The sequence below is a fragment of the Puntigrus tetrazona genome, chromosome 23, assembly GCF_018831695.1.
Source record: "Puntigrus tetrazona isolate hp1 chromosome 23, ASM1883169v1, whole genome shotgun sequence".
Taxonomy (NCBI): Eukaryota; Metazoa; Chordata; class Actinopteri; order Cypriniformes; family Cyprinidae; genus Puntigrus; species Puntigrus tetrazona.
The window spans coordinates 14,477,645-14,504,393 of NC_056721.1; the positions used below are offsets into that span (position 1 = coordinate 14,477,645).

Genomic DNA, 26,749 nt, shown 5'->3' on the forward strand with positions numbered 1-26,749 from the left:
AGCTTTCATTTTAGGATTTTGCGCTATGTGACGACTTTAATTGCTCAAATTTTATTATTATAAAACATATGGATGTTGTTTTTTATAGTTTTATAACACTTTTAATTCCAGATTATTCTACTGAGATTTATCCTGTCCAGACTTTACTTCTTTAAATTTTGCAAATATAACAATAAATAACTATAAATAAATACTATTTACTATATACTAAATACAACAAATACTACCCAGGCTTACAATTACTTTAAAAATGAATAAAATCAAATTATTATGCTTGCTTTGCAGTAATATGATTGAGAATTTTTTTTACATAATAGTTTTAAAGGGTTTAGGGGATAAATGTGCTTAATTTAAAGATACCAAGTAAAAAAAAAAAAACTTGTAATAATAAATGTTTGTTTGTGTGTGTGTAAAAATCTTGAATAAAAAAATTATTAATAATAAATAAATAAATAAAATATAAATATAACAATTCTTTATTTTACACATATATATTTTTTATTTTATATTTTGATTTTGTTTTGAACAAGCTATTAAAAATTCATCCAAATTGATTTTATTTTCTCAAAATTACAGCAAGTTGAAGAAGTGAATATGTTGTCATTAAGGGGAAAAAATGAATCATGGACACTTTTAGGAACTGATACTGTTGTATGATGCAAAAACATGAAAAGACTTTTGAATTCAGTCACAAAAGGCATGGTTGAGGTATATCTGCAGAGAACTAAAAGAGGAATAAGGGACATTGTTTGTCCAGACAAGAATTAAAGGAAGAATGGTCTGGGGGTCTCACCCCATGGCTGGGTCCAGTGCAATTCCTTTAGGGTTATAGAGCTCCAGGTCCAGCAAGATGACACAGGTTAAGCCATCTTTACTGCACACAAAAATGCGGTCGTCCACATCATCCACAAAGTAGAAGTTTCCTGTTAGCCAGTCAATAGCCATCTGCTCCACATCTGAGTTTGTGAGAGAAAAGCAAGACAGGAAGAGAGTGAGGAGGAATACAGGAGGGAAAAGAGAGGGAAAGATGTTTTCAGTGTTTACTTTATTTTTAGTCAGTCATAACTGCAGCTTCTGTCTGACTCAGCAGAAAGATGCTGCACCGCAAAACTGGGAACATAAAACTCGGAAGGACCAAAAAAGAGGAAACTGAAAACAAGATTAAAAAAAAAGCTCTAAGAGCTATAAGGTGATTGTATCTGTCAATCAGTGTACTTAAATATAGTATAAGCTACTATCAAAGGAGAAAAAAGAAAATAATACAGTAGTTAAATGCATCAACAGTGAAAAACCATCCTCACCGCTGTCAGTAATGTGCTTTGAAATCTCACTGGTACAAGATTCTGCTATTCATAGCTTAGTTTTAAAAGTGTACAAAAAAGTTTTTGAAAGAAATATCTTATGTAGTACCCTACGATTTATGCGTGGCAAAAAATGCAGCTGGAAATGAATCCAGTCATAAAAATGGAATTTACTGCATAGCGTAAAATGTCACAGAATTAGGGATGAGTAAATAAAAAGGTCAGCAGATTTAAATCAAAGCACGATATGGACCAGCGTCTGTCAATATTAAGCTGCAAAAATAGTACTCCGACATGAATCATGTATGTTCTGCGCATCTGTGTGAAAGAATTAATACACATACTGAAGCACACCTAAAACTCTATTTTCAATATATAACTTCACGAGCATTTTACCATTTAAAACTATCGTCATAAAGGTCTTCACCACAACCAGTCAAAATAAAAGTTTGGATTAACTTGAAGAAACTGTGATAGAAATATTTACCAGATTTAATATTAATAAAAATGTTAATAAAACATTATTAAAGATGCTTTTGATTCTTATAGTTTAACCATTAAAATGGAAGCCAGAAAATTAATCGAAAAAATTTCATGAAATAAAAAAAAACTAATAAATAATAATATTTTTTCTTTAACCATTAAAAAAACCTATAACTTTTTTTTTTTATTAAAAATGAACAGAATTTGGGGGAAGAAAGAAGTTCGGTAGATAGAAATGGAATGGATAAAAATATAAAAGGCCCTACTTATGCTTCCAAAGGTTGCACATATTTGATCAAAACAGAGTGAAATATTATTATTGTGAAATATTATAACAAATGTAAAAATACTGCAAATTAAAAATCTATTAAAATTTTTTTTTATCTATTCTGATTTGATGCATTTACTGTCCCTTTTGATCAATTCAAGTCTGAGCAAAGGCTTTTCTTGGAAAAAAACAACATTTTATATAAATGTATTATATAAGTTGATCAACCAAATAAAAGCCTTAACGTTTACTGTATGAACTGTATGATTGATTTGAAAGAACAAGCAAAGTTCATGAAGTGCCCCACAAGAAACTCAAGCAGAAGAAATGTATCTAGATCAATCAATTCTTAATCCATTTTGACATAAAATGTCAGATCGAATCAAAAGCAACCCATTACATGCTGTGAGAACGATTTACACAGAAACTCGTTCTTCTTGTGTTTTATGAATAAGGCCCAATGGTTTTTATGCATGCCTCTGCATATGTATGCATTTGAGTGTGTGCGTATCGGCCCAACTCTGACTCACTGTCACAAGATGATTATTCACTCTGAGAGCGTTTTTTCCCCGGTGTTATATGCATCGACACAATCAAAAAAGACAGCAAACAAAAAAAAGCCTGACAGCAGAAACTCCGTGTCTCAACCGTCTCCACACATTCTCCATTACCACACCTTTTCTCTGCCCAGGGAGGCTGGACTTGGCCGTACAGATATCCTCAGTTCTGGGAAAAGAGTTTGAAATGGTAATTCAGTGAATACTAAGTTTCTCTTTCTCTTCTATAACAATAAGACTCTTTCTGTGCGGGCCATGCAGAGCTCCAGCTGTGCAGGCCGGTCGGCTGTGCTTCCCATGATGCTTGGTGTTGCAACAGCTGCCACCGTACTTCCTGTTACTGATTTGGGGGAGGGTTTCTGCAAGCATCCGCTAATGATCCTCAGACCTAGGAACATATCCTTGTTGTGCAACCCAGTCCGGCAACTCGTGCAAACCAGACACAAACTGTTCTCACACATTTCTACAAAGTCCGGTAAACAGAAGCCCTGCCGGGAAACGTAAAACAACCTCCAGGCCACACTAACACCCTCCCCCAAAACAAACATCCACAGTACCTGTTGTGCAAAATTGTAAAAGACATGCTATTCCAGAGGGCATTTCATCCTGACCTTCACAAATCTGCTAAAACGCACGGAGTTACTCATCTTTCTTCTCCCCTCCTTTCTACGGAGGGAAAGTATGAAACAATACGTGGTAAGAACATCTGTAACTAATCATCTGTAACTACATCTCATAGAGACGAAAGGTACCTCATATGGTTATGAACTGGGCTTTCTCGTGAAAATATGGCAGGAGCTGTGGATGATTTTGAAAGGAGTAAAACAAGGGAAAAGGAGACGGGAAAGTAAAGATTGCTTAGATTTAAAATTACTCTCACAATCTAAATTAGTGCAAGTGGAAGCTGATATATGCATGTGATTAAGAATATATCAAGTGTAACTGTGGTAGATAAGACAAGGTTACAGCTACCAGTAAAGTGAAGCTTAACTATATCAGTGACAGAAACACAAGAGATTTAAGAAGCGTGGGGAGGACAAAGCGCTGAGTGTCTTTAAGGCCTGGTACAGGCTGGTGGGATTCTTATGAATGGACAGCTCTTTCAACAAGGACAAGTTAGAGGAGTTCTCAGACGCATGGAATATGAAACACTGATCATCAAGTAACAGGAAAATGATAATCCCCTTACAGTGTACGCTAGAATAATGCATATAATAACAGCACAAACAAGCAAAGGTTATGCAAATAATCCTGCATAATGAAATGAACCATCAAGACTCTTAAAGGTACAGTTCACCAAAACATGAAATTTCTGCCATTAATTAAGGCCACAATATACTTCGAACAAATTTTGTTTTCATTCTTCGTTTGAGGGCAAAAAGGAGTTTAAAAAGGCAGAGATGACAGTTTCTGAACATTCCCCACGCTACAGGAGGTGGGGTTTAGATTCATGTAAACATGATGCGACGCTCAAATGCAGCCTATAAGTTGGATTTAAAAAACAACAACAACAGAAGCTGTATGGTGTAATATTTGTTTGCTTGCTTGATACCTATCCTTTTATTCTTTTCATGGCTTTGGAAAACTTGTATCTTGAGTTTCTCTACATTGCTCTTTGGATAACTCTGGGTCATTCACACAGGCTTTGTTTTAGTACCTTTGTAGGAATTAATTGCTTTCGCAGAACTTTTCAAAGTCTTTCCACGAGTGATTGTACAGCTGGATATATCTGTGGCAGCTCAGATATGTGTAGTGACTTGGAGATGTTGCTTTCTGGGCCTTGAACGTGTCAGTTGCATTGCTTTTTATGGAGGGTCAGAAATGTCTCACATTTTGTAAGCAGGTTTTCAAATGAGGAAATATAGTTCCCAGTACAAAAAGACTTATTGGAGTAGCCCGTTGGTAGGGTTTACTTTTTTTAGTCATGTTTTTGTGTCATAGTTTTGTTATTACAGAACCAAAATTCTCATCTAAAGCATAAATCATGAAATTATTTTAAATGCATATATTTTTTTTCTGTTAATAAAAGTCTCTCCGAGGTCTGAGACCACACCCAGTGTTAATTATTTTAATTTTTATTATTTTAACATGTATTATTTACTTTAACAGCCTTATATCAGGCATCAGCAATCCTGTTATTGACATTGGCTGAAAAAAAACTGGTCAACCAATAGTAACATACCCAATTAATTTTAATAATGTAGTTAAAACTAATGAATGGAAATGCAGAAGGAAAACACACTAACAATGTATCTCAAAGAAACATACTGACGTACAGACAAGCAAATAAATGTATTAGCTAAACAAACATGTATAGCAATGATTGACAAATAAACAAGTGGACTGAAAAAAATATGTGCAAACACACACACACACACACACACACACACTCAAGCAATGACTGAACAAACAAATGCATGGATGGGTGAACACAACATAAATATACAGCTGACTAAATTTTCGCCGTAACCCATACTGGACTCATTTTGTGCCATTGTTAGCATTCTTTTGCGCTTCAGTCGATCCTTATACGTTTTTCTAGAAAACATTTTGGTGAGAAAAAATTTCTTAAGTGCGGTGAAATCAAGCTAAAACATATATACATACATAAATACATATATGCACACACAGGAAGACACATCAGTCACACTTCAGGACTGACTCGAGAGCTCAGGTACATCTGGACTAGAATTAGGCCATTCTTAAAACTGCAAGACAGCTATTACACAACCAGAAGCAAGGACATCCTGAGCCAATGAAGTATCGTGAAACCCTCAAGCATGACTAAGAGAGAACCGATATGCACTAGCCAGGTTCATCAGCCACAGCGGGGACGCCCACTCGCCCCCTGCTCCTCCTCAAACACTGATGATGAGTCTGTGTGTGTATCCTGCTCTGTTTTCAGCTTTTTTACGGGGGAGAACGGTCACGGGGCACATCTGGAGTGCTCATCTGCCCGGCATGCAACAGTTATAAATCACTCCCCCCTGTGAGAAACTGGGCCATATAAGTCAATGCAGCACCATTACTGCACAACACCCCCAGTATCACATAAACCGAATATCTGCAGCAAATAGGCTCATTAAAAAGACTCATCCATCTACTGTCCTTCCATTCCTCCTGCCTTTCGTGCAAAATGGCCACACAGAGTCATTAGGGATGTGACGGTAATAACAGTTGTCCTATACACACTGAAGAGCAGAGGCTGTTGATTTATAGGTCCAGTTAGAGGGAGATCAGAACTTTGATAACATATAATTATCTCAGCCCTGGTGGCGCAGGGCCTCTGGACATGGCGTAATTGAACAGGGATGCTCTGATTTATGACCTCTTTGAGGAAGTTTTGCGGCTGGTTTTGTAAAAGGCCTGGGAAGCTACATAATTGGTGGCGTAGGTGCTCGCAGCGTTAAACTTACAGTGAAGCAGAACCGAAGAAATCTGTCGTCTTTGAGGACATCAGAGATCAATGTCACAAGACAGTGACAAAGCATTCTGAGAGTTAATATCTTTTTAACGGGGCCGTTTTGAACCTTGCTACTGTACCTTTAAGGCTCCTTTGTGGAATTAATGTTTAGCATTTTTTAAAATCTATATGATTGCTTTGTAAAAGAAAAATACATTTGAGCTGTTTCCTGCTAATGCTTCTGCAATTGGATCAATAAATCGGTGAACAAATCATTTAGGCTAGTTTTGTGAAACCAATTCGGCTCAACCAATTAAAAAAATGATTAATTCACGAGGCACAGGTAACGTAACTTGAACTGGTAACCATTCAATCAAGAATTGGACAACTGTAAAATATTAGAGATGCACCGATCGACCAGTCAGGGACCGGGAATTAGCCGGTTTTCCATGAATCCGAGCCAGTTCGTTTTGGCGTCACACTTACAGCAACTGACAATGTTTTTATGTCAATAATGTATTTACACAGCCTGAGTGAGCATGTAAGAGAAACAAATAAGTGCAACAGCACTCTCACAAAGTTAGAAATGCATGGTGTGATGATAAAATATGTTATGTGACTTTTATACAATAGCAAGAAGCAAGATGTTAATATTAAGTGCAGGGCTATTCGATTACGACAAAAATCACCACTGTCAATTATTGCCTTAAAATTATAATTGCAATTATTAATTGCAATCATCACAACTGAATGCTGCATTATACCATTGCTTAAAGCAACTGCATATATGTAGATAAAAATGACAATGTAGAAAGAAATGATGAAAGCAGTTCAAATCAAAACCACAGCCGAACTGTAAAACAGTGGTGTTTTGTTACTGAATGAATTAATGAATGAGGCAGGTTAATTATTTAGAAATCCATTCATAAATCTGTAGTTCGAACAAATTGGTTGAATGATTAACTAATTGACATAGTCATTATCCGCCACTTATTAGTGGTTTGGTTTTCTATTTAAAAGAATCGTTGCATTTTTTTTTTTATATTTCTCATTTGTATGTTTATAAAAATTATTTACCAATTTGAAATTTAGCAGTGCCAATTTACAGACAATACTTGTTACCTAGTCCAGATTGGACTGTAATGTTTCATACATTTTGTTTAATAAATGTAAAAAAAAAAAAAAAAAATGAAGAAAAAGCATAGATTTTTGCTTGTATAAACTATTAATTAAGTTATCTATATTGGCAGGTCACACACCAAAAAATAATAATCAGAATTGGCCGAGAAAAATCGCAACGTGTGCATCTCTATTAAATACTCATTGACGAACATTGGTTTTGAATCATAAATTATATTTTCAGTAAATATCTCCAATTTCAGTCCATTCAATCAATCAGCTAATGCAACACATGACTTCAGATAACGTCTACAATTGATTTTAGGGTTGGGAGATATGGTCTTTTTTTTCCCCTCATATCGCCAGCCTGTGAGATCGCCAAGACTATATTATCGCGTAGTGAGTGGCTGGGGGCAAGAGAGAGATTCTCTGTACTTGTCACAGGCTTTTTCATAAGTATTTGGTGAGTTTAAGATGTGCGTGGGTGAGAGAAACAGAGCGAGAGTGAGAGAGAGAGAGTGAGAAAGCCTGGAAGTACCAATAACCAAAATAATGGTTCAAACAAACTGAAAAACTGGCATGTTAAATATAAAGTGTGCGTCCTGCTATGATAAATTTGCCACAGTGCATTTTCGTCATGTTCATTCTTTTGTGCTCTGGTGGACAGCTGAAACTTTTAGGCTAGATGGGGGACAGAGCTAGAGTCCAGGCTGCTAGATTACTCAAACGGACCTGATCAGTTCCCTAATCATCCAGAGATTTCCCAACCTAAAGGCAATGTCTCTGAGTCACTCTGAAGCTCTAGCTGTAGCCCAGTACCTGAAACACAGTTATGAAAGTCAAACTCAGCAAAAAGATAGTGACTCATTGTTTCCTCTTGTCAGTCTTGCATGAAGCTGGGTCTGAAATCAAAGGGACAGCAATGCACAAGGTCCTGACTTCCTGTAAAGCTATTCTAAGACACTGAAGCTCAGTTCTAAAACCTAGTGAGTTTCTACATAGGCAGCAGAATTATGAGTTTTCTCATAATTACTAATTACTACTAATAATAAATAATCATAATAATCAATGAAGTGAATAATACTTAAATAAATAATAATTGTAATTTAAATGTTTTTTGTATTTACCTACTTTTGAATGCTAAATGTAATAAACAGTCACCTATGTTAAGTTGCTATATTTAATACATATAGCACATAAAATATATAATAATTATTCAATATTAGTAGTGCTGTCAAACAGTTAATCACCATTAATCACATCCAAAATACATTTTATGCACATAATATATGTACATAATATACATAATACATAACACTTTTTGGATGTGATTAATCAAATATTTTTTGGCTCTTATTACTATTATTATGAATTTATTAATAATACAAAATGAGCATTGCTTTATTAATATGTATATCAATATTGTATATAATAGTTGCATATAAGAGGACAGTTGTTTTTATTTATATAATATTTTATATATATATGAATGTGTATTAGTATTTTCATTACAATTTAAATCTCTTTAATACACATTTATTTATATCATCATAACTATTATTATTTTATTATTACAACTGCATTATCTAATTACACCATCATCATAAAACCTCACACAAATGTGAGCCATTTGTAAGAGCACACTGCACGTGAAGTTACATGCCACAGTTTAATTTGTGACACTGTGAGCTACATCAGCCCTTAAGAGTAAACAGGGTTTGATTATTTCTAGCAACAATAAACTACTGTGCGCTAACTCGACGCCGTCACACCCTGCACGCCCTTCCTGTGGAACTGCTTCCTTGGTGTGCGGAGAATGGCTTACCCTGGCACTCTGACATCTCTCAAACACACACACACACACACACACACAGAGAAGAAAGTGTTGTATCTCAGACCTCCAACTCTGTACCCATTATCCCTCAGTGCAGGAAACACAAGCACACTTGGCAGCATCTTCATCAGAGAGCAGCCAATATTTAGTCTGAGCTGGCTTTCAAGACACATCGATCATGAGGAAATGTCCACTACTTATCAACATGCACATCAGCACAATATTTAGCATTCTGTGAATCATTAGGGCCATTATCTGTTATGTACAAAAGAAAAAAATGTGACATTAAGTCTGCAATAATTTGCTAGATACGTTTGAAGCTAAGAACATGAATGAGAAGAGGGTATTTTTAACGTCCTAAAAAAGCATAAAAAAAAATGAAATGTGACATCTAAAGATGTCCACTTGTATGTGTACGGCTGTGATGGAAGTGACTTAAACGGGATGAATTTAAAGTTTTTTACTCTGCAAAATAACAGCTAAAGTAAAACAGACTGTCAGCGCAATAACTGTAACAGTCAGAAAAGTTTTCAAATTAAGCAAATTATTCTAATGATGCAAAATAAATATTATAAATGGTGAAAAATTACGATATCACGTAGCTTGTCATATATGGCTATGTGCATTAACAGCCATTTCTTTTGAAAACAGGTGATTGAGATTTACCGTTAATCACTGAACCAGCTTTACTGACGAGATGCGCATTAATATGTCGACAAGTACCCGATATCGCCCAGCCCAAATATATACGTATATAATCATATTTATTTATATTATAATTACACACGCGCATACAAGAAAGTTTCATGGAGAAGTACAGTTCATCACTTCCCTCTTTTCCCCTAAAGCTTGTGTTCATGACGCACTTTGCGGCTGGACTCATTTTGGACGCAGACTGGGGTGTCAAAACTTTGGAAAAGCCGTTTTAGCCGTCAACATGGAAGTGAAATATTTTCCCACATTCTGCAACCTTCAAGATGTTTAATCTTGCCCGAACACCGCTTATAGCAGGAACTAAACCAGACCAGGTGGCAAATAAGACAAACTTAATAATACAGAAACTCCCTACAGGGCTGGAATGTGTAGGTGATGTAACGGTTGATGTAACGGTTAATGTTATGCGTTATGAAAGGCGTCGTAGCAATTACTGCAATGGTTGTATCCCTGACATCCTAATTCAAAGGTATTCTGTTATACAGTCTAGAACAAACACGTCACTTTCAGGATGTCACTGCAAAGAGCATGTCATCAGACACTAATTATATGTTTTCCAGACAAACATTAAGACTAATCATAGAGTGAGCACAATCAAAAGTAATAAATACTGACATAAATACGTAAAAGACCTTTCTCTGTCTCTGCAGATGGGAAACTGTGGCCAAAAAACGTGTCACGAGAACAGTACACATCAACATTTTTTTCGCCCCAAAATCACGCAACTTCCTTTTGTCAGTAGAATGGAAAAGCTGAATTTTTAAAACATATTGTGGGAGTTCTTTAAATTTGTGAAAGAACTGGGGATGGAAAAGCACCATGGAAGTATCTAGACTCATGCTCTATATTTTAGAGTGTTCACATCTTGATCCACTTTAACTCTCCTCGTAGTACATTGCAGTTCATGAGATATCTATTATAATGTCTGATTTACAAACAAATTGTTCTTTTGAGCCAGATATTGTCAATTAATTGCTTGATTCAGGCAACAAAACTGGTTTGAATGATCCATTCATTAATCAGATAGTTCTGGTTCATCTTGGTCTGTTCCTCACACAATCACTCGGTATAAAGCACAAGAGTCATACTTTTGGATACTTTCACCATTTTTTTAATAAATGTAATATTGTAGTATTTTTGAATTGCATTTTGTATTTTCAAATAAATGCAAATTTGGTGAGCAATATTCAAAAATATTTTAGAAAAAATTCACCCCAAAGTTCTTAATGGTATATAAACCATTAATTTGGCTGCACCAATCTGCAATCACAGGCTCAACACAAACCAGGAAGTTCTTCTAATTATTATTGTAAACCATGAAGGCCTTAAAGGAATAGTTCACCCCAAAAAAGTTTAACATTTACCCCCCCCTTAACCTTAACAAACCTTAACCTTGCTCAAACTGACAACTGACATTCATGTTAAACAAAGTAAGAACATGGTACTTACGGTGCAAGCTGAGGGAGATGTTGATGGTCTTCTCCTCCGTGAAGCTCTTGGCATTGGGGAATTTGGCACACTTGAGTTGGGTGGCAGCAGGGGAGTCTCCCATGTGGATCCAGCACACGGTCTCCTGGGCGTAGATAAAGTCCATAGCGGTGGTCTGCTTGGTGTTGATGGAGATGGGATAGGCTCCGCTCAAAGAGGTGGCTTGAATGTTCTGTGAGTTGGCTATGAGGAGGAACGGGTGTCGATCCACAGGGTCTTAAACATAGAAACATAGAACATAGAAAGGTCTTTACCAAACAGAAAGGATCTGACCACACGGCGAGCAAGACAAAAACACAACTAATGATCAGTAGAAGCCATGTTCATTCCCTACCATTCTTGGCCTTGCAGGAACGGTTGTCTGGTTGAGGCAGGTAGCCCTCCACACAGCTGCAGGTGTAGGAGCCATCTGTGTTTGTGCATGTCTGACTGCAGGTCCCGTACACTGCACACTCGTTGAAGTCTGACGCAGAGAAAGCCATGTGGTCCCCGGACATCAGTCAATTACAAAATTATCAGTCATCAGTCAATTACAGAATTAGAAAGTCATCCATAGCCCACCTTTGCATGTCTTTCCATCTTCTCCCACCTCGTAGCCGTTCCTGCAGTAGCACTTTGGACCCGTCAGTGTCACTGAGCAGTTGTACTGGCAGCCCATGGTGGTGCAGTTATGAGCATACTCTATAGCACAGGAATCAGAGAAAACAGACAGTTAACAGAGCAAAATCCACATCCAAAATAACTATCAGACAGACCGTAGTAAAAAAAAATAGGACTGGACAAATACACAACATTTGTCAGCTTTTCAATATAGTACTATAATATAATAAAATATTATTTAATAAATAATGTAATATAATAGGTTAAGATAAGAAGTTTTAGAGAAATTATGAATGGATACTACAATACATTAATTTGAATTTTATTTCAAAATATAAGAAGTTTATTTATATTTTTAAATAAAAATGTAAATAAAATGTATAATATTATATTATATATTTTGATATACTTTTTAAAAAATAAAATTAAAACTTTAATTGAATTATTTGAATTAAAATAAATAATATAGGACTAAATGCAACAATGAGCATGGGCATTTAAACTGTATGTGCAACAATGTATCAAAAACAACAAAAACATTTACATATTAAACGTGCAGTAATTTTTTTTACATTTATTACATTTTTTTAGGAAAATGGCATTCTGAGGATGATTCACTGAAAATTTTAACTAATTAACAAATCAAACCATTCTAAAGAACTACTGGCTACTATCTTAAGGAATCTTACAATGATAATGTTATATGTTATATCAGCAACAACAAAAAAATTACATTAAAAAAATTATATATTGTTCATATTCAAAATACTGCCCAGCATTACTTTTAACAAAAACAGACCAAATTAGCTCGAAATTGGTTAAGCAGGTCATCTAGTGTTTTTCAAAGTTGTTTTTCTAGGACACAGTTAACCAGATAAACCAGATCATCCTGACACCAGCCCCAATTAAGTTAACCTACAGCTGGTTGACCAGCCACTTAAAACCACCTAGAATCAGCATTACTCTATTATGCGTCTCTATCTTACAAAATGTGACGCTTGGTACTTGATACTTGTGAAAACGGCATATGTGAAAAAGCCTTTAATGCTCTTAGAGACACCTTTAATATGAAAGCGCAACAGGGGCTTCAATGCTCAACCAACCAAAAACACATACACACAGAGCGTATGATTAAAAGGTTTGACTGGACACAGATGAGTGCACTTGGTTTTATACTGTGGGTATTGCTGCGCTGCCAAACACTGTATCACTGTCCACCAACCTCAATGTGAACTCAGACTGCAGCTCTGCTCAGACAAAAAAACAAGTCTCCACGTGCCCACCGGATACACACAGGTCTGGGAAAGCCACATCCATCAAAACAGCGATTTTGTCTGATATGTTAATGTGGGAACGGTGCAGGGAAATACAAAATCACAATGGTAATATTTACTTAAGGAACTCCTTTATAATCCTACAGGTTTTTTTTACTGAGAACATCCGTCTTGGTTGCTCTGATCAAAAGCTGACAGAGCTAAATACATGTGTAAACATGATCCGATGAGTCTTGTTAGGTACATCACGAGCCAACCGCTCCAAAAAAGTTTTACAATATCTTTCACATGACAATCTGGCCATAAACGGTCACTGGAGATGCGTTTGAGACTGAAAATTATTATGAGTAATATGAAATATTTTTCTATTTATTCCTGTGACGACAAAGTTGAATTTTCAGCAGCTGTTACTTTGTTCATCAATGTCACATGATCAAAAAAGACAAAACTAGATGAAACAGGCATTCGGTCAGTTATGATTTGGAGAACCCACAGTGTTCAAGTCCTGTTGGCCCACAATGCTTTGCAACTCTCCTCCTCTCTGTCCTTTCTTTCTCCAACCACACAAATGTACGCACAGGGACAATGAGAGTCCTCATCACACAAAAGCCTGTGGCACTGAGGGGTACAATGGGGCTTTTGTGGAATGTGTAGAGAGGAAGATGTGCAGGCAAAACACTACGGTCTGTATCGAATCAATTCCCCCATACCATCCAACCACAGCTCATACACTGACCTCACACCCACAAACTACTCCAAACAGAGCTGGGGGCGGTCGGGGTGTAACACTGGCTACCCAAAAAACTGTCAGGTCTGCAGACTTTTCCTGTGCTTTCTGTGCTGATTTAGTGAGGAAATTTTGATTGTGAAGGGATAGTTTACCCAAAAATGTACATTCAAATTGGTTTGTTTTTAAACCTTTCTTTAGCCAAATACAAAAGAGGATATTTAGGAGAATTTTAGTTTCTGGTCACTATTAAATTCTGTTGTAATTTTTTTATACTATAGAAGCGAATCAGTAGCGGTTTGGATATCCACATTCCATAAATGTTTAACAAAAGAAAAAAACTTGTGAGTAAAAGAATTTTCCTGTAGCTAAACTGTGTGTACTGTGTGATAATTATGAACATGCAAAGCGTGACATAACATCTGGAGGACTGCAGAACATATTTGAAATGGAGCTAGTCATGTCTTATCATTAAAGGAATGTTGCTGGTTAATTTCAAGTTCAGCAGCAGAGTTTGCAAAAACAAAAATGTGCTTACAGTTAAGGCTTACAATGGAAATTTATGGACCAATGTACAATGTGTCCACAAGGTGACCAAAATATTTAAAATAGAATGAAAACACTACAATACGCCAAAACCAGAATCCACGGTCCTGTAAAAAGTCTTAGGGCCTTTGAATATTCTTAAAGACAATATGGGGCTTTGAAGTTAAAAAGTTTCTATTGAATTCCATTCAAATCAAGAGAAATTCCATAATTTGTGATCACTGGATAATGCTGTTTTTCAAAAGAACACAATTTTTTACTATTTTGGTTTAAAAATCACTGACACTTGCAGGTTTTCCACAGCCATGAAGATCCTGGGAATATTCCTTTAAGCAGGAATTTACCTCCAATTGGCAAGAGAAGTCTCCAATTCCCACAGCCATGCCTTGCCTTGTGGGTATTTAGATTGGTATGCAACCCACGTGTTTGTGGTTTATTGGGGCAACGAAAATGATTTTTTCAAGGATCATTTCAAGCAACCATAAGAGTGCAGCCAACATTCCATTATAATTAACAGTGAAGTGCTAAAAAAAAAAAGACAATATAGAAAGCGAGAAAAATAAAGAGCGAGACGGAGAAGTTTTAATACCACACCACAGGATCTCTCGAAGACGGCGGCTACAAAAACACTGGCAGCCAGACCTAAAATCAGTGTTCAACCGCACCATGTGCGAGCTACTCAACCTGTTACAACACTACTATTAACAGCAGGTCCAGGATCAGATCTGTTCCTTATGTCTGGAGCAGGAAAACTTCTTCAGAAACATCTTGTGTTACTAAACATGCAGCTCTCATGTTCTCAAGCACAAGCAGAGGTTCGGGGCATCCTGCATGCTTCATAAGGAGAACAGGAAATGGCTAAAAATTTCATGCTTCCCATTTTGGCACTTGATTTCCATTAATATTTCAGTTTGCGAGTGGGAGATCAAGCCAGTGTTTGGGAATAACTAACTATAAGCAGAGATGCCACTAGCTTAACTGCATTTTTCAGTAGCGTGACAGCATTGAGCACAGCTGTTCCAGTAAAAGCTGGCTTATACAACAAGTGGCGGTACAGCATTACAAAACGCTGCATCACTGTATTTGTCAGATTTACTCACACAACCGAGAAAACGGAGGCACTAAACAAACACATTCCTGAACTCTCAAACAGCTTTGAGAAGTCACTTCATTCTTTTTAGTGAGTCAGTAAATTCAGCCTGCTCCATTTAAATGTACTGGTTAAAAGTGATTCATTTTTGATTAGTCACTTGTTTTCATAACTCATTTTGCACTGTGGTTAAATAAATTGTTATACACAATATAATACTAACTAAATAATATATATATATATATATATATATATATATATATATATATATATATATATATATATATATATATATATATATATATATATATATATATATATATATGTATATATATATATATGTATTTTTTTGATGTCTTTACAGTCATATTTAAATGTGAAAGTCTCTTTAAAAGCAAATGAGCTGCTGTTCCCACCCTTTTTCCAAAATAGGGTTGCGCCTTTACTGCTCATATTTCAAAGACAAAACCAAACAGATGTTTGTATAGAGTATATCGTAATGAAATAATGCATTAAAAATTATAAATAAAAATATATATAAAATCACATTTTACAGATTCTGCAAGCGGCTTGTTATGAGATACTTATGATTCATGGGAATTTAATAAAAAAAGTTAATCATTAAAAGGGTGGTTGTGTACACACACAGTCAACATATTTCTGTTATATTTCTGTAAAAGTGATTTTGCATAAAAAAATGCATTCTGGAGTCCAAGTCCAAGTGGTGAGGGAAATTAACTATTACTCCACTCAAAAATGGCAAAAAACAAACAAACTTGAACCCACTTCATGGCACATTATAATACACTTTGTAGCGTGTTTGTGTGTAATATTTCTCACATCTCAGGTCTCGCTCTCTGTCTGTTGGCAGGTCTGTGCATGCTTGTGTTGGTGTGAGAGAGAGTGCTTATGCATGTTTGGTAATGATTGAGAATGGGGGGATTTTTTTCTGACAGCAAAAGTTCTTGTCAGGTCAGAAGGTTGATGAACCTCAGCTTTGGTCTATGTGTGGTGTGTTTATTCAGGAACGATTGGGAAAGATATAAGCAAACCTTTCAGCAAAAAGCACACACAAACAAACCAATGTTGAGGTTCACTGACTAAAAACACTTGTTGTCTCTGATATGAGAGTGTCCTCAAGATGAACTCAAATGGCTGAAACCAAAACAAAAAAATGACATTAATTATGCTATTTATCTGAGTGGTACACCGTCCAATCAATACTCCTGGTTGCCCCCCTGTTCTGTCACAATAACACGCAGAGATCTGAGCCAAGCTCATCCATCATTGCAGTGAAAACACTGTGAAGCCCTACAGCGGAATAGACACAAATGGATAAGCCATTGCCCAAAACGATATGCTGTTGCCAAAGCTGAGCTCAGATAAAGTTGAAAGGCACAGTGGAGTTTGCCAACAGCAGTGCAAAGTTCTATTTTAAAGGGCTAATGGTTCTTGTAAGTGCTGCGTATTTGCCTGCGTGTGTGCAGAGCCTCCTGTGTGAATAGGTCAGCTAAACATGAGCAAACAAAGAAATGGGCGGCTAATACGAGGCTAACAGAGCCATAACACATGAGAAACACAGGCAGCGTGACCACATTACCAGATAAAGTAAATGAAACGGCATTCGCTAACCATTTGACCTATTAAGTGACATATCTAAAACAAACAGGATATTAAACGATAGAAAAAATATTACAGCAGAACAGTGAAAAGTGGACAGATGATTGTTTATGAAGGTATTTCTTAGAGGCTGAGCAAGCTATTATATTTGGGTGAGAGATTTTGATGACAAACAAAACATGAAACTGATTTATCGTTTACAAGAAGGAACATGCATTAAGAAAGTAAATAAATGTTGATTTCAATGTTTATGTTGATTTATTAGTGAATTATGAGTAGCCTAATCTACAGTTGAAGGTTGGTAATCAGAGTCTAAAATAGTATTCAGATACAAGCTACAAACTACAAAGCTGCATTTATTTGATCTAAAGCACACAAAAAAGTAATACTGTGAAATTATTATTATTTATTTTCTATTTTAATACATTTTAAACTGAAGTTTTTACTCCGTCATTACTCCAGTCTTCAGTGCCATATAATCCTTCAGAAATCATGATATGCTAATTTGCAGCTCAAGAAAAGGGTGGGTAAAAGTAATATAACACTATATGTAATGCTCTGCCTTCTTTCACAAGCTACGCACGTCACCAGATTTAACATCTCTGCCAGTAAAATGAACTAATGCTCTGCAATAAAAATCTTCCTTCACTCTGTTGTGAAATAATCCATTTCAAAGAGTCCAAAAAAAAAAAAATGTAGGAAATCTGCAATTAGAGCCGACAATAGACATTTCTGTACAAATGTTCAGTGCAGCTTACGGTTTGAAAACTATAAATCTCTGGTTCCTCGTCAGAAAGTTATTTTGGAGAGGCCTGACAGTTTTTGGCCCGTGTCTTCATAGCGGGAGGAACTGGACAGACCTTGAAACATCTCCGAGAGGCTTTAGTACAAAATGATTAAATCAAGACTGCGGGGAGCCAATTAAATCTGCCAGGAGGGAAAACGCAATCAAACCGGTTCCCAGCTCAGTGAGGGGTTGAATTTACAAAGCCCAGGATAAGATGATCCAGACTTGCACGAGCACGACTGATACCAGAGGTCGGCGGTTCCCATCACTGATTTTTTGATGCTGACCCGCTACATTGTTAACATAGCAGCCAGATGTATCACGCACAGTAAATAATTCAAGCCTGCCTCCCTCTCGCCTAACTTGTCAACAAATCTGTGATAATTACTTCGAAATATAGACTGACAAAGCGTGTTTTGAAAACACTGGAGTTGAGTTCCTTGCACAATCTCCACGTCTGTTCGAGGGAAACAGCGCAATGCTTGTGAAAAGGTAAACCTTTCTGTGAAAGCTGGAGCAAGCAAACATCCAACAGGAAAGGCATGTGAGCATATGTTTGTGTGCGTTCTGTGACGCGAGCGGTTCATGTGGAAGAGTGGGTGAGTGTTTACCTCTGGGTTCAAAGGGTCGGCATTTGAGCCGGAGGACAAGTGAAGAGTGTGTGTCTAGGCTCAAAGCTCTGGATAGACGCCAGGTCAGAAAGGTACATTATTTATTATTCAGCCTTTAAAACCTCAGGCCCAGACTGTCTTTCTGACATTCCAGCAGTATAGAATGACAGCAACAGATAGACCTGGACTGGGATTTATTTGACCCCAAAGTCTAAGCCTTCCTTTTAAAATGAGATTATCTGTCAGTCTGATTTCGTTCAATTACTTGCTAAGTGGCCGGATCGGTACTTTAAAGATACAGGTCAGCCGGATGAGACCGCGTATCTCAGGACTTTGAACACAAACAAGATGAGGCCTGATATCTCATGTGAAGATGATACAAACCATGCTTAGGAGCCAAACCTTTGAGGACAAAGAGTTTCAAACACAGATCTAGGAATGACTGCCAATAAGTACGATATATCGGTCTAAAAGACAGCCGGAGCTCACAATACGAGTATCTTCCGCTGGGAGAGATTTTACTAGCAATGAAAAAAATGTAAATGAAAATGAGACTATATAAGATCATGGTTTCCACAAAAATACTAAGCAGCACAACTGTTTTGAAACATACTCTCAAGCAATGGCATGAAATAGAATACAAATATTTTGATTGAACTGTCATAGACAACATTAGCAAAACATAAAAGTGTAAACCCAAGTACAGTTTCATATGGAAACATACTCATTGTGAGATAATGTAGAGTGGGACTAGATATGATCCACTGGGATTTGACTGGATTTGTGAAAAGTGTACAAGTGAGGATATTTTTCTCCACCCACACATAGAAAAAAAGCAAACCAATTTTGAAGATTGTTCGTTTTTAAAATAATCATTGATAATAATAAATGTTTCTTTAGCAGCAAACCATCAAAATGAAACAATAACTTTTTGACTTTTGCCCAGATTTACATTCTGGAAGAGTCAAAACTAGTTTCCTAAACTCGGAGCAGGTCAAAAGATTTTTGCCAGTCGAATTTGATCGAAAATGACCATAACATATAATGGACACAGATTTGTTAACACTGGACTATGATCGCATCCTCTGTAAGCATATACAAAGTCCCAAATTTTTTAATCTTTTACCATTTTTATAGTCCTCTAGTGTGTTTTAGCCTGAGACTTCTAACTGCCTATACATATCTACGGTAGTATCTGAATGAATGGTCATGTGACTTGCGTATACAGAGAGAGTTTCTGAAACGCCAGTGTAGACGGGAATCATTTTCATTTTAAAATGTTGTTTTAAAATGAAAACGCACTTGTGTAAACGGCCTAAAACTAGAACCCGTCGATCCCACCGCCAACTTCAACTTGGCAAAAAAAAAAAAAACTCAGCCTCTGGTGTTACCTCGACAGTGCGGGCCCTCGTCACGTCCGTCCGTGCAGTCCGGGACGCCGTCACAAAGCTTGCTCAGGTGAATGCACACATCTGTTCCTCGACACTCAAACTCATTGGGAGGGCACTGTGACACCTGGGTGTGATGGCCTGCAAAAATACACAGCAAACAAACAAGTTAACACACTGCTATGACGCAAAGAGATGCAGCTCCATTCAACTGCTAGTTTAACAAGTCATGTCTATTTCTTTTCGAACATTAACAAAGTTAACACCCCAGTGATGCAAGGCATGATAATTTGCACACTACAGTGACAACAGACTCATGATGATGTGGTAGACTGCGAGAGCATGCAGTTCTAACTTTCAGGCCATTCGGTTTAAATGTCTATTGCATCCTTACCAGCTGTAAAATGCTGTTTTCGATTGATGCATTTGGTATCAAATCAGTTTTTTTTTATGTCAGTATTATTTATATACTACATATTTAGAATTTTAATTGTTTTTGTGACTTTAGTTAAGACTTGAACATTTTATATATTTTTTATGGCTGCCAAGTTTGAGTGTAAAGTGTTCCACCTAATACTTTATTATTTCAATATTATTGATAGTTTTACTTCACTATAACAACAACGACAATATTCCAAAAGTCCTTTATACATTATATCTGCAGTCTCTGTAACATATTCCAAAAGTCAGAAGAGCAAAAGTCAGTGCAGGCCAAACCAAAAGTAAACTAAGACACTACAAACCCCTTGTCTCCAGTAGAGTTAAATAAAACACACAATCACAAGTTCAAATTGAGGGCTGAAACAAAGAACTATTGTCTTTTGTTTAAAAATCTTATTGGTAAGACTATAACTTGCTCTCTCAGCTCAGAAAAAACAAAAAGCGAACGAAAATCATTTAGAGCATCACTATTGGCCGAAACCATTCTTCCTCCATGCAGCCCACACGGCAAAGCAAACTGTTTGTCTTGGATATTTTTCTTCCACCTCCTCTTTCTTTCTTTCCCTCCACCTCTACTCATAACATCTGCTGACCCATTTTAGAAAAACACAAAAAAGGAGGGGGAATTCACCTCCCATACAGAAGTGAAGCAGTCTTTTAGCCGGGTTAACTCCGCTCACGTTGCACCACGCGACTGCTTCTGAAGGTCCATTAGGTTTTTCTGCTCTCTTAATAGCACATATGTGAGTATCTTCTGGGACGGAAATGAAGGGGCCAACGTGCTTATTTGGTTCATTAAAGCTTGGCAAAAACAGACTGGAAAAAAAAAATCTTTCTGTGGGAGGCCCCAGCAGAGCTTTAATTTTATACCAAGGGCAACATTATAGCTCTGTTCCAAAACCTAGTGAGCTGTCTATGTAGGAAGCATGTAGAATGTCCAAAATCAATTACGAGGCTCTCTCTCTACCGTTGAAGGCAACTGTCTATGTAGGCAGCTCACCAGTTTATGGAACAGACCCTTAAAACAACTTCCATTTTAGCTCAAGCCCTATTTTAAAGCTACGGTGTAAAAGCTGAATGAAAATATTTCGATATTTCGAAGACAACATTATAAAAAAGGGTTTGCAAACCATGAATTCACGTTAACTCAGTACTGCAACATTCCCATATGGAAACACAGGCTATTCGTTGTTGAGATAAATTAGAGTGGGTCTGGATATGATCCATTGGGATTTGACTGGATTTGTGAAAAGTGTGCGAATGTTGGGTATTTTTCTCCACCCACACCAACAAGGGGAAAAAAAGCTAGCATATTTCAAAGAAACATTCTAACGAACATCGTTAAATCTTGAGACAGGAATAGGTTATCTATCCACAACAGTACAATGATTTTGTACTTATGTAACTCACTAGATCACAATGAATGCCTCCATTACTGTGATGAAGCAACACCAACAAATCCCGGATCCAAACAGCCCCCATCTTTCCAAACCAGGCCATTTAATTTCAGCTGTTCCACTAAAATCAAGAAGGAACATTGTGCATTTCCTCTTCTCCTGCTTCATATTTATAACGTTTCTGATTTTTATCGCATGGCAACATCCATCTATCATCTGTTATGTGGGAGATTTACACAGACCAGAGGTCAGCCAACTCGGAAACTTAAACAAATTAATCTTAAATTGCATTTATAAAATGTTTATTTACTGTAGAAAATTGATATGCAAAGTCCTTGCATCTGCGTGACTTCCTGATTACTTCGTGATTACATATTCTATTTAATTATGTGAAGTGAATGGAATCCATAAACTTCTTAAGCACCAAATAAAAATATAGATTGAATCCACGACACGAAAAAAGATAAAAAAAAATCTTCACAGGATAAAAATAGTAAAAACAGCCGTTTTAAATTGTAATAATATTTTTAAATATTACTGTATTAAATAAATGCAATCTTAGAGAGCATTCTTCTTTCCAAAAATTAAAAAACTACTTTTTCTGACCCTTTCTCCACCTCCGTTTTATTCTGAAGCTTTGAGATTCCCTCTCAGGGTTTGCTGGCAGGGTAACAATTCAAGAGAAGTCTAAATGCAGCTCTTGAAGTTCAAACGTCTGTTCGACCAGCGCTGCCCTCCCGAAAAAACCAACCCAAAAGATTCTGTGACTAGCGTGAGAAGAGGCCAGTCTGAACAAAACCCACCAACTTATCTTTATTCTGCTTAAATACAACTACTAACTCCAAAAAAATGTACCCAGTTTCGCGAAGGAAGAAAACACACAGGGGGAGCAGACAGACGAATGTTTCGCAATCGGTGTGTGTGAGTGAATTGGGGGCAGATCTCTGTGATCTTGGAGTGAACTGGGAAGTCGTTGGCCGTTTGCTAACAGGAGCTCTCTCATACAGGCGACGACTGCTTCCTTCCTGCACTGTCACTGACACCCTGAAGCACATGCCCAAATACACAACAGAGAGCAAAGAGAAAGGAGGAGGGGGGACATGGAGGGCATAAAAAAATAGGACATCCACAGACAAAAGATAAAGAGCCATTATTAGAGAAAACAAACACTTAAACCACTAATCTAACATTTCAAAGAACACATTTAAATAAATGGGAAAAACTATTAAATTTGGGATTTTGAAAATGAGGGAGCCTCAAATGCTCTAGATTTATTTCTGTTTTTTTTTCATTCATGCAACATAGGGGGAACAGTTTACAGTTGTAAATATTTAACCATCATTTTGTGCTTTTCCTGTAAATCACTTTGGATAAAAGCATCTGCAAAATGAACCATTACATATCGCATGTGTTGATAATGCATTCTTATGTTAACTCTTTGTATTGTTTTTAATTTATGCTTGTGCATTAGCAGTACAATTTGTTACATCATATTGCTTAAGCACAATGATGTTTTGCACTTACAATATTTTCTTAACTAAAGTAAATGTACGATAAAAGCGTGTTTATTTTAAGAAGCCGGAAACATTCATACTACAACATGCATATTAAAATAAACAAATATAATTTCATGCTAAATATTACTATTTATTTAACTTATTATTACATAAAAGGTACTGCGTTTTAAATAAAATATATAAAATGAAAGGTACTATATTTTAAGAAAAATAAGCAAACAAACAAGTAAATCAATCAATAAATCATAATGGTCCTTTGCAACTAAAGCAAATAAACAAAATGCATAAATACAAAAAATATAGTAAGAGTCTTATATTTTAACAACACAAGAAAGACATTAATGAATAAAATGCAAATAAACAAGTACACACATATATATTTGTGAAAAAAGAATGAAGTCCATATTGTCATGACTGAGAGAACCTGGGTTCAAGCTGACAAGACGAGCTGTACTTAAAACACTTGAGAAGAGCCACAAGAAGTCTAAGTACTATGCAAGCAGTCTGTATGTGAGTGTCTAAACTCGTCTTACCCTATCCTTACCCCTAGTTACATAATGACCTCCCATTTGGCTTTCCTGTAGTGCTTTTCTTAATTGTGTGTGTGAGTAAGATGCACCGTTTCCTTCCCCATTGGGTGTGTTTCTGTCCCTCAGTTTCATTCATGCTACTTTCAGCTCTGCTGAACACACCAAGCATCCTGACAGGCCCATAATAACGTCTGCCTGCTCTGGTCCCCAGCGGTAAGGTCCGGCACTCTTTCGCAAGTATTTTTCACATCATGCAAAATAAATGCTACAAGATTCAGGAAGCACGCGTATTATTTTAAAATACATAAATCACGGTCTAATTCCATTACAAAACAAACTCACCAAGCATTAAAACGATCTGAATTATTTATTCCTCCTTCCTTCTATCTCCTCTTGTTTTGCGTGCTCACCAAAAGGCTTGATAGCAGAGCAAATTGGTCTTTACACAAATTGTCCTTGACCTTCCGTTATCTTCACAGCCACACTGGAGTCTCTTTTTGACACTTAATTTTATGCCGTCTTTGACCAGCTGATCCAGGGTCAGCGATGACATGCCATTAACCCAGCGTCCTTGCAAACCTTCTGTTCTCTGTTCCCAATAACAGATGAAGCGGGTCAGGCTTTGAAATGAACCTCTGATCTCGGTTTCTGCAGTCCAGAATACTCATTATACCCATTAGCTACCAAGGTTATTCCTAAACCGGCCACTTCCATTCATTCACATATTCTGCTGTTAAATCTGTTGCTTCTTCATTCATTAATCTCAGTTACTACTTCTTTCGCCATCCCTCACTAAAATTAGCAGAGATTGCATTAAACAAAAAATTTTCCCTTTACAAAATCTTCAAAACATTCACAGGTATTTCCAAGTAGTCTAGTTTTGACAAAAAAAAAGAACTGTTGCTCTGTGACATGTCAAATATTCAAACCTGCTCGGATTGAAGAGCGGTGCTTTTTACATCTCTACTCTACTGAGAAACCGGGAGAAATTTTCAGAAATTTTGCTGCAATTTCACTGTGACTGCACCTTAAGGAGAATAAATTAATAAATACAAATAACTGAACTCTATTTATTAGAACAAACATTTATGTAAACAGACCTTGGTTTGTTAATACAACAAGTTAATACATGTCTTGTGGGCATATTAAGATAATCTTAACAATAAATGTAAATGATAAAACCTAATAAACCTTAAGCGTTTTACAACTCGTAGACAAGATAAATGTTAAAGTTTACCAATAAAATACATTGCTATAATGTTACAATGCCTTCATTGTTTTCCAGACGTTCAAGTATTTATACACACACACACACACACACACAGATTTATTTACATAGATTAGTTAAAAAAAGGTTTGTTTACACAATGTTTGTATTTAAATACTGTGTATTTTTATCATGCATATATAAACACACAGATGCAGCATATAGTTTAATACCATTTACAAGTAGTTATATAAATTAAATAATATATATTTATTATAAAAACATAAAATTTTTCTTGAATGTGTACATGCATGCGTGTTGATTTAAAGATGCGTGATAAATATACACAAGTACACAGACATATATCACGTAAACAAAAACAGTTTTTTGAGTGCAATTGATCTTGATATCTCCCAATCTGTGACAAATCTAGTTATCTATCTTTCACCTTTTTCTGCAGGTCACATGTCTGGATGACCTTTCATCAATCCAAGCGATCGCTGTAAATGACACGGACAGATATCAGTCTCCTCAGGGGCGGCAGTGGGTGGCAACAGCCTTAAACAAGTGCAAATTACACTGAATAATCACTCCTCCTCACCCATTCAATCAAAGAGTCCAAAACAGCATCTGAATGTAAAAAGACAGCATTTACATACACACTCAAATGCATGCGGCCCCACGCTGAGCGCTCTCGTTTCCCCAGAGCTTTCTGGAACAAGACTAAATGATTTACCAATACATTTTGCTCGGCTGGTGTTTTCTTTATAATAATTATGAACACGCGCACACACACACACACACACACACACACACACACACACATGTAAACCTGCCCCACACAGATGAAAGTTTTCCCTTCACCAAACCATATGTGTGTCCACATGTGGTCCTGTTTGCCGCCTTGACCACAGTCATGCAGTTTAGATTTTTTTTATAATAATAATAAAAAAAAATATTTTAGTGCCATGTCTGTAACCATGATGGTGTTTTGTACATTTCACAATGCGCTCTATATGGCAGGGTTTACTTGGAAAAGATACTTGTGATGAACTTTAAACTTCAAGTTCTCTTTAGCACCTGATTTTAAAGAAGCTGTCGGTGTATTAAAGGTTTAAATTTCCATAAATTACCAAATTGCAATTTGGTACAATATGGTAAATTGCGTTTCTACTGCAAACTTCCTAGATGTTGTATAATGCATGTAAATGACAAATAATTGTCCTCTTAAAAGTAATTACAAATGTGACAGGATGTTCTATTATGTCTAAACACGCTGCCCAGGCAGGTGGCTCTTAAAGGTTTGGAAGACAGCTCAAATGTGAAATTGAAGGCTAAGAAACAAAACCAAATTCACAGAGAAGCCACAAATGAGAGAGGAGAGAAGAACAAAACTGGACAAATGTCACAAAGAGAATCTGATATCTCATTTTGCCTGGGAAAGATGAGTCAGATGAGCTCCACGGGCGTGCAGCATGATGCCCCGACACAGCCAGACTGTGAGAGTCTGTTTTTACCTCTGGAGGGTAATTGCAGCTTAGGTAAGACACCTGGGAACAGTCGTGCAATTAAGACACAAGACTAAATGAAAAAGCGGCATGACTCACTATATACTTCTAGGGCTGGCTCAGTGCTTCCACAAACTAAGGATGGGCACCAGAACTCGCATATGGAAGTGCCAATTATCAAACAAAAAAAAAAATTTATAATTCAGCTGACCTGATAAAAAGTTTTAATTTCACTACAATAAACTAAAATAATGACAAAAATGCCAAATGAACTCTTTTTAACTTTAAAAAATAAAACTACACCACCAATCTAAAGATTTGAAGAACTAAGATTCTTTT

The 26,749-nt window shown here is 36.5% G+C and overlaps 1 protein-coding gene across 2 annotated transcripts in view; it reads right to left on the reverse strand.

Moving 5' to 3' along the window:
* lrp1ab (low density lipoprotein receptor-related protein 1Ab) overlaps positions 1-26,749 on the reverse strand; it is a 95,665-nt gene that overhangs the window by 48,673 nt on the left and 20,243 nt on the right. For both annotated transcript variants that reach the window (XM_043224624.1, XM_043224623.1), the window contains exons 3-7: positions 19,814-19,951; positions 11,729-11,848; positions 11,502-11,630; positions 11,129-11,383; positions 794-956 (exon numbers count right to left, since the gene is read on the reverse strand). In XM_043224624.1, coding sequence (XP_043080559.1) covers positions 794-956; positions 11,129-11,383; positions 11,502-11,630; positions 11,729-11,848; positions 19,814-19,951 — 805 coding nt within the window. The remainder of the gene's footprint in view (positions 1-793; positions 957-11,128; positions 11,384-11,501; positions 11,631-11,728; positions 11,849-19,813; positions 19,952-26,749) is intronic.